The sequence below is a fragment of the Oryzias melastigma genome, unplaced genomic scaffold (genome assembly GCF_002922805.2).
Source record: "Oryzias melastigma strain HK-1 unplaced genomic scaffold, ASM292280v2 sc00184, whole genome shotgun sequence".
Taxonomy (NCBI): Eukaryota; Metazoa; Chordata; class Actinopteri; order Beloniformes; family Adrianichthyidae; genus Oryzias; species Oryzias melastigma.
The window spans coordinates 223,048-232,602 of record NW_023416879.1 but is presented as its reverse complement, the minus strand read 5'-3'; the positions used below and the strand labels follow the sequence as shown (position 1 = coordinate 232,602).

Below are 9,555 nucleotides of genomic sequence, written 5' to 3'. Positions count from 1 at the left end.
CCACAAACAGGGATCTTGTATCTTGCAAACGTTCCTGTATTTAGCTCTTTTTGACTTTAATATCTGTGCTTCCAGATCTGGTAACACTTGTGTTGCCAAGAACAGTTTAAGTTAAATTGTAGCAGTCAAAAAAGAAGTTACCCATGACTATCTGATCCAGATAATCTAAGTTTTTACAGCAGAGAATGTCAACATTCGACTTGCAGAATATCTCATGTTTAAGCCTCATCCGTTTCTGCAGAAGACATTTAAAGCTGGCAGGAATAAACTATCAGAGGTCTTGTTAATGTGCATAAGTTAAAAGTAAGTTTTAAATTATTCAAAAATGTCAACTTAGAAAACAAGACAATGTCCAGACTTTATTGTGCAGTCTTTTGGCTCAGTCCAAATTTGCAACATAATCCAGTTTGCAGAACAAAAATATAAAGCAGAAAGTCTGGTGGTTTACTACTTTAGGATCAGGACCCTAGTAGACATTATAAAACTGAGTGATGATGAGCTTTTACCTTTCTTTGGTCTTCCAGAGAGCAGGGTAGCTGTTTGAGGTTCAAACTTCTCCTTGTTGAATTCTTGCCATAATTCTTGCCTCTGAGTCCTTGCTTCTTTTCCCAAGTCTGTTTGTCCAGAGGAAGCTCTCTTCAGATTGTGCCTGCTTCTCTGAATGATATCATCAGCCTCCCTTTTTACTGGAGAGGAAACAGGCAAGCGGCTTTTAGAAGCCAAGGACATGGTGGTTTCCTGCTGTTTCCTGGGATCTTTACTCTTTTCATCCCCTGTGGGTGAGCTTTTAACACTTCTCTTCCCATGCTCTTTCTCCTTGCAGTTTGAGAGGTTTGCTGACTCAAAGTCATGATCATATTTTGTGTGACTGACCTTTACATCTGTCTTGTTAGTGAGTTTGGTGGGAGAGAGGATTCCTGACAGAGATCTTACAGCTTTAGCTCCTTCAACATTGGTTTTATTACCAGTTATGGTTTGTAGTTTCCCAGATTCTTTTACTTGAAGTTGTTTTAGTGAACTGGGAGGCCCTGTTGACACTGAACTATGAAGCGCGGATGCTTTATCCTGTGGTTTCATATCAGAATCTGACGGAGACCTTTTGGGGATTTTGGACCTTGAGTCTGTTGTGCTGGATGAGCGGCCTGTGCTTTGGTCTTTCAACACTGGTAACACAGAAACGCTGCTGCTGTGCTCCTGCTGAGGATCCGTTTCAGCTTCTGCTCCTTCTGTGGAGCCTTGTGTCTTTGCGGTGACATTCTTGGCTTTTCTTGCAGCAGTTGAGGAGGGGACCTTTGTTGCACTGCCTGTAGTCTGTTGACTTACTGCTGCTGCTTTCAGCCTTCCACTGGAGGCAACAGCTTGGTCAGATTCATTCCTTTTTAACCCTAACCTCACCACTTGTGGCTTTGTTTTGTTCATAATTGAAACTGTAGAGGTATACACAGATTTAGGGGTCTCAGAATTGGATTTTCCTTCAACTACGGGCAGTGAAGCATCTTTGTCATGCTGTCTGCTGTCCTCTGCTGCTGAGAGTGAGCTGGCATCTTTGGGTTCAGCATCACGGTTTCTCTGGAGGTCTGGTAATCTGTTACAAGAGCAGAAAAGGGGTTTTCGTAAAACACCTGCTTTAAAATAATAAAAAGTAAAGAAGAAAAACTATATGAAATTCTCCTGCTATCCTGAATGTCAGCTGTAAAGCTTAAATGTCTTCTGTAAATGTGTAGCTGGGACCTGTTTAAAATTTTTCTGTGAGGATTGGGACTTTAGTGGCTGTAAAAAAAAGTCTAAGAAAAACAATCAAGGGCGAATTGAAAGTGAAACCATTGCATGACATGAGAACAGTTGCATACTATTTCTTCTAAAGCTCAGAACCCTGTTATAAGGTATAGAAGGGTTTCGACCGGAGACGATCGGAGCGGGTGAGACGACCGGAGAGCGGGTGAGACGACCGGAGAGCAGGTGAGACGACTGGAGAGCGGGTGAGACGACTGGAGCAGGTGAGATGACCGGAGAGCCAGTGAGACGACCGGGGAGCAGGTGAGACGACCGGAGAGCGGGTGAGACGACCGGAGAGCGAGTGAGACGACCGGGGAGCAGGTGAGACGACCGGAGAGCGGGTGAGACGACCGGAGCGGGTCAGACGACCGGAGCGGGTCAGACGACCGGAGAGCAGGAGAGACGACCAGAGCGGGTCAGACGACAGGAGATGGTCAGACGACCGGAGCAGGTGAGACGACAGGAGCGGGTCAGACGACTGGAGCATGTGAGACGACCGGAGAGCGGGTGAGACGACCGGAGCAGGTGAGACGACCAGAGCGGGTCAGACGACAGGAGAGGGTCAGACGACCAGAGCGGGTCAGACGACCGGAGCAGGTCAGACGACCGGAGCGGCCCTACAGCCCCATATGGACAAACTGCTGCACTGAATTTCTTTGATCCAACCATCAAACATGCATTAAAAAGCATTCAGGGGGTTCTTGCTGGCTACTGTTCATGCAAAAATATGTAATGTCAGGCATTTTTGTGAGTTTGAATATTATTTAGCTTAAGACAGAGCCAGGTTTGTCATACATGAAACCATGTCTTTTTCTGACAAACGTAGAAACTTCAAAGACGGTAAAAACAAGTTTGTAAGGCGTATTTCTCTTCATTAGCAGACAGAAACAGCCAAAGTTCACGTTCTAAACTTCCAAGAAGCCTTTCATCATGAAACGGTGCCCCACTTTTTAGCAGCTGCTGTTAACAAAAAATTCAGTTGAATTGATATATTGTTTTTTTAATGAACAAGCTGCACAAAACAAACAGAACCTGGCGAGGATTTCCCAGCAGTTCATGCACAATACAAACAGACAAGGCACATAAAACAAGTCAAAGAAAAAGAAATCCACATTGAACGTGTTTCTCGTGATTTTTAACTATTTTTTTAATCTCAGAAAAACAACAAGGATCATCTGGGCTAAAGTTCACTTCTCATGCAGAATTTGGCCTGGACATCAAATAGAAGCGAAATGTGAATGATAGACCTGAAAACAGGTTCTAGGTGGGGTGTTCCTGTGCATGAATATTTCAGTGTGTTTCTGTGTCCTGGAGCTCATTGTTCTGTCCTGCTGCTATAGAACTTGGGAAACCAGAGCTCCGGTTGCATGTAGACCTAACGCCTTTGAACTGCTCCTTCCAGGATCAAAGACTCTGTTAAACCATTACAAGAGAAAATGAAAGAGTGATACTCACAGTTTTACTCCTGTTGGGAGTGAGGACTCTGAAGAAGGGCCTGCACTGCAGATCTCTCCAGACGGTTCATCCTCTTCCAAACTGGATTCCGGGCTAATAACCACCTTTTGGGCAAAGAATTTGTCATTTGAAGGCAGGCTGACAGTCTTGTTTGTCACCCAGATTTCAGTTGAGGCTTGCTTTCCCTGAAGTAAACTCTGCTTTGATTGTATGTCCGTGTGGGGCTGAGGTGGAAATGTTTGAAATTCCTGTGTAGACGCTGCCAGGGAAATGGTTGCCTCTGGCAAGCAGCCAGATGGAGAAGTCTGCAGTGGGGTCGGGGAACCTTTCAGGGCCTGCTGTGTTTCTTCGTCCTCAGGTATCACAGTGACAGGTATAGCCAGCACAGGAGGAGACTCGGCTCTGAAGCCCTCCTCCTCCTCCTGTTGCATGATATCCTTTTCTGCCTCCCCCTCTCTCTCCATTTCCTCCTCCCCCAGGTGTGTTTCCACCCATATGGCTTTGTGAAGCCGAACAGGCGAATCCCCTCCCTTTACTCCGGCTTTCTCTGGAGGATGGCTCCATGTAGAGGCTGCAGCCTCCCTTGTGAGGCTTCTGGGTGATATTCCAACTTTGCTCTTAGCTCCTGAGCTTTCCTGCTTCACTTCCTGTTGTGATGTTGTGATGGTGCGTGATGAAGGTGAGGATAAAGTGATTCCTCTCAGAGCAGTGCTGTGCCCTTTCCCTCCTGTCTTCACCAGAGTTTTCTTTGATCCCAAGCTTATAGAGGTTAAATTAGGAGACTTTGGGGTCTCAGTTGCCACAGAAACTGGGATGTTTAGAGACATAAGAGTGGTGGGGCTAAAGGCCTCATCTTTACAGGGATTCTGGACCTTTTCTTTCAAGTCTACCTGCAGCCTTTTATTGACTTCTTCCACCACTGAATCTGAAAATGCTACATTGGACTTGCTGGTAGATGGAAACTCCACAGCTTGTTCCCGGTTCCTTTCACTGCTGACTGGGCCCACATTCAGCTCCCTCACACTGCCCTCTCTGCTGCTGTTACTGTCTGCAAAGGGGAAATCTGCTTCATCTGTCTTAAGGGAGGTTGTGCTTGAGCTTTGGCTGATGGTGTCCCCCCACTTCTTTGTGGTTCGGAACTCTGCATGAATTGTTGCTCCGCCATCCTGCTGTTGGAACAGGTCAAACCGTGGAGACACGGGAGATGCTGGTGAGCTTGAATTTTCAAAACTGTCCGACTGTTGTTTATTGCTGCCCTTTCTCTTGCGGACGCTAAATAAGGTGGTGAGGCGACCAAGCATTCCCTTTTTTTCCCCAGAAATCTATAAGAGGAAAGACAAGAAGAAAAAAATCAAAAATGGTCACAGCACATTTTTAAAAATCTCTTCTTGTGTTTGACTGGACTAAAAAGACAACCAAATATCTGCATTATGATTCATGTATACCTTACAGCCACTCCATAAAGGAAAAGATAAATCTACAGTAAAGGTAGACAGCATGTGCACAACGGATTAAGAAATAAGACCCAAAGTAAATTCCTACATCTTTGCACACACACGTAATGTACAAATGTACTTTTGTTACGATACTTTCTTTTCTCTAAAATGACCAACTCTTGCTTCAGCTGCACTCAAGTCAAAATACATGTTTGCATGTTTGCATTTCCACACTTTCAACAACAACTTATTTTGTTTTCCAGCTGAGCCTCAGAAGCTGAAGCATAGCTAATGTTGTGTTATAGAATGTATTTACAAAGACTGAAAGAATGTATCTGAATGCTTTTCTGCAACCAGCTGCGGGCACACTACTTTAAGACACATCTCACTTCAGAGAAAGCAACTACAACCTGGCTCTGCTTTGGCAGCAGGGTTTGAACATTTTGGAAACTTTTGGGACAGGCGTAGTCATAGGACAGGTGTATCTACTGGACAGGCGTATCTACTGGACAGGTGTATCTACTGGACAGGTGTATCTAATGGACAGGTGTCGTTAGGTACTTAGGAGAACAAAGAGGAAACATTTTACCCCTTAGGGGGACTCTGTGTCTGTTCCTTCAGAGAAACATTGAGTTGGTCCTGTCAGCTGAAGGTAAACAAATGCTGTTTATAAACCTTTTTTTAAATGAAGGTTGATCCTTCATTAAAGATGAAAGACACGCAGACACATGGAAGGATAGACAGACGTATTTAAAAAGGTCAGACACTGAGTACGAGTCAGTGGGAAATTTCCTGAATGTGTCCAGTTTGTACAAAATCCTGCATAAAGATAATTGATGCAGCTTTGGTTTGACTAACTTTGGAACAAGCCTAAAAATCCAAAGTAGGCCAGGCCAGCTGACCATAGAACTCAAACAGTAAATGATTGCACACTAGTAAAACATTGATTTGTCCATTCAAAGTGACACACATGATAGTAACACATGCTGTTCTCTGCTGAAAGAATATACAGAAACTGTGAGCACCTAATTCCAAGATGAATAACAGGACAAATGACAAAAGGTTCAAACAGCACAGATATTTGACTTCTTAGCAACGACCAAAGACAAAACTGAGTATCACCCCCTTGCTTAACCCAACTCACAGATGTTACAAAAGAAAGAGCGCATGTTCTGACAAGAAGTCACAAGCACAGAACAACAAGCCTGCACTACGTTCACTGCTTGTATGGTTCAGTTCGTCTTACTTCTGTGTCTCAAAGCTGAAAAACAACCGCAAAGTGTTCACCTTTATGGCTGTGAGAGGAAACAAAAATATGCAAGGTCCCAAAGACAGTAGCTGAGCTAAACAGAGCCACTGTTTGAACAGCACAGTCGTGTCTGAGTTCAGACAGAAGTGTATGACTTCAGGACACAGCAGCACGCTAAAATGCTAACAGTTTCCATGACCAACACATGAAGAGAAGACAGAAGGGTGTGTGTTTTCCAGCAGAACCCCACCTTTCCTCATTCTAGAGCTGAGCATATCAATGCCGAATCACTTTGATCAGGAAATCATTTAATCAAAGATCTGGTTTTCTCTGTCATTAGAAAAAATTATACTCAAAAATCATCACAGTTGAAAGGTATCACGATTCTGTCATGTAGTGCCATTAAATGAACCACCAGTGCGGACATCTGCATCATGAAAGCTGTCAAATGTCCGCATTTTTGCCAAGCAGACAAGACAGTCTGGTGGCTTTCTAGGTTACATTCAGACAAAATGAAACCAGGAAATGTGGAGAATTTCACCTTCCTCTGACCTGGGTTTGGCTGCAGAGTGTAGTCAGCGGTGTGATACCGTACCTCTAGGTTGTTTTCAGCCATTCATAAGCGAGTCCACAGTGCTGAAGAAAACATTCACAAAAAGGAAGAAGAGCCTGACCTCCCTTCAGTTTCTCTTCATTGATGAGGAGCTCCTTTTCGAAATGTGCTTTTGTGGGATTAGTTCTCCACCTACCATTCCTGTTGTGTTTGCACAAAGGAGCAACATGTGAGGTAGGTGGAGATGTTGCGCCATAAATGTGTGCTGTGCTCCGTCAGCAACAGGAAACAGCAACAGTCATTCTCTGCCCTCTGCAGCAGAGGAACAAAAATACCAGCTTTGATCTGAAGAATATTTTATTCTGGCTGGAGACCCACAAAAAACAATAAAAACTACAAAAACACATGTTAGAGTAATTCTTATACATAGAAGATCGGACATTTTGCATTCCTGAAGATTAAAACAGAACTAGTTAGACAGGTTGTAGTCTGAAAAAAGAGAGTTAAGAAAAAGGATCCCATGAGGTTATGTAGACTTTAAATAAAATAAAAAGATCAAATATTTTCAACTAAAATTGTATTTGGTGCCAGAAAACAAGAGCTTGCGTGACAATAAAGAAATGGATTAGAAGATGCCACATGAATACACTGCAAGAGATCCAGGTATCATCCTTTCTAGTGGTGTGTTCTGACCCGCCTCCAAATACTCTCATTTACTGAACCTATTTCACCTTACATACTTTTGACTTCATTAAAAGTAACGTACTGGAGGAAAAAAAAGGTTTCGCTTTCAAAGAATGACACAAAGAGACTGAAGTTAGAACCAACATCAAACTTAGTTCAAACGTTCAAAAACAGATTCAGAAAAACAAAAACAGTCAGTCTATTTCAGCACGTTCTAATCTGACAGCAAAGATTTTGACTTCATGTCATGGTTTGACAGTTCCCTGTCCCTTTTTCTCCCTCTCTCGGCCACTGCTGCCGTTTTCCTGATCTTGTCTTTACAGGCGACCAAGATGACGGCAGGGCTTATCTCTAGTGGTACTGATCCCACTTCTGAACCTTGTTGAACTCTGACCTGTATTGGGATTTTGATCCCTTGTGTTTTTCTGCTCTACAGTCGATCCCTGCACCAAACCAAACCCATCCTCTGCTATCATCCACTATATCTGCTCTGACCCTGCAGCCTGGAAAAATCACATCTCAGCTTCAATCAACAATCTTGTATCCTTTGTTTCACTCTGACCTTTTCTTCACTCTTCTTTGATTTCACAGCTCTGATAGCAGGAAACATGGATAGCCTTGTGTTATTCTTGTTAAATTTTATGTAAGAGCTTTTTTGCAGACACATCTGTGATGCGGTTTTAATGTCTTGTGAGAAAAATCCAAGAATTTTACTTAGCTAGAATGTAGCTTCTTTTCCTGTTTCACCAGAGTGAAAAATTCTCAAACTGAAGGCACAATGCTAAGATGTTTAAAAAGTGCCAAATTTGGTGAATTATATTTCTGCATTGTCTTTCCTGTAAACTTTATTCTGTATTTATCTGGAACAAATATGCAGTGTTCAAAAGACTTAGACCTTCACTGTCTAATTGCAAAATTATTCATATTACTTTCCTGCAGATTTCAGAAACGTGTTGTGAGGAACCTTGTGGCCATAAACCTCCTGCCCTGCAGAGGAAGACCCTCACTGGACAGTGCAGGCGGATTCTCACCAGTCTGCTCAGGGATTTTATCAGTTCAGCAGCTTTTCTGACCCCGTGTTATAATATACATCATTTTCTCTCTTTAAATGATCTATTATGAGTTTTTTTTTTTTTTTTTACATAAATATGCTGTCTGAAAGGTGTGGAACAATGAATCGTTGAATCTATTTATCCAATCAGACTGATCTGTCTGAGGTAAGTTGTTAAAGTTGATCAAATCAAATGAACTATACCATTTAAAAATTAGATAAACTTATTATCAATATCGATAAATACCATTTGGATTGAGACATGGTATTTTTATATTACTATAACGTAAAAACGACCAAGTTCCATAACAGCAGACAACACACACAAGACACCCAGCCTCTATCAGGAGGAGTCACTGACCCGCCCACACCGGGGAGACGGTCTTTCATACGCCACATCTCCCTCGTTTGCCCGCCGGATGGGGATTCAGGGCTAGGCTTTTCTGCTACTGCAGGAATCCTGCTTTCTTTCTCCCCTCTTTGTAATATGTTTAAATGAGGGGTGTAACGGATCACAAAAGTCACGGTTATGATCATTTCATGGTTTTAGGGTCACGGTTCGAGTCATTTTCAGATCAGTAAAAAGAAAAAACAACAAGAAAAAACAACAAGATAAAAGCCTAAGATTACTATTTTGAAAAGCTTTCAAACATATATTTGAGTAAACATATATAAAGTAATTAAAAGAATAAATATACACTAACAAATCTTTCAACTTTGAACATAAACAAAATGCTAAAACATGTAGTTTCTGATTACATTTACACGTCTGGAGACCAAATCTACAAAAACTCAGAGAAAAGAATGATGAATATGCAATTTTACCCTTGCCCCCCACCATCTACCAATGTCCAAATTAAAACTTAAATAAAAAAGTTCAAATTAAACTTTTATTATTTTTCATTAATAACTGTAGAATTGAAACTAAGTCTGGGAAGATTTAAATATTTCAAATATTGATTATTATCTGTAGTACACATGCAGGTGAGGCACCGCCATGCCCGCCTTTCCAATTGATTTTTGATCCTTTTGGCTTGCCGTACTGCCTTCCCCTGACAGCACGTCCCTGTTGCAGGAGCAGCGGTGTTTGTGGGACAGATGCTTTTATTCAGCTCTACAAAATAAATAAATCTCGTCCTCCATAACGAGTTCAGGAAAAGTTTTTGACAAAAGCTCCTCCCACACGACGGGAGTTCAGATTAACACACGTTTGGAGAGATGGTGTACAGTACATGAATTTGCGCTAACTGCATTCGGTGTGGATGTATAGACAATTGATCTTACTAACGCGCAGCGGCGGGGGGAGGGGGGATCTGCAGTACACGTTTGGCCCAAACCGTGACCAGTGATC

General features: G+C 42.5%; 1 protein-coding gene across 2 annotated transcripts in view; it reads right to left on the bottom strand.

Moving 5' to 3' along the window:
• crybg1a (crystallin beta-gamma domain containing 1a) overlaps nucleotides 1-9,555 on the bottom strand; it is a 74,490-nt gene that overhangs the window by 26,160 nt on the left and 38,775 nt on the right. The window contains exons 1-3 of one of the 2 annotated variants that reach the window (XM_024261209.2): nucleotides 6,512-6,680; nucleotides 3,232-4,553; nucleotides 507-1,585 (exon numbers count right to left, since the gene is read on the bottom strand). In XM_024261209.2, coding sequence (XP_024116977.1) covers nucleotides 507-1,585; nucleotides 3,232-4,553; nucleotides 6,512-6,532 — 2,422 coding nt within the window. In that variant the 5' untranslated portion in view covers nucleotides 6,533-6,680. Of the gene's footprint in view, nucleotides 1-506; nucleotides 1,586-3,231; nucleotides 4,554-6,511; nucleotides 6,681-9,555 lie in introns of those variants that run through there. The other variant, XM_024261208.2, reaches the window with a different exon arrangement.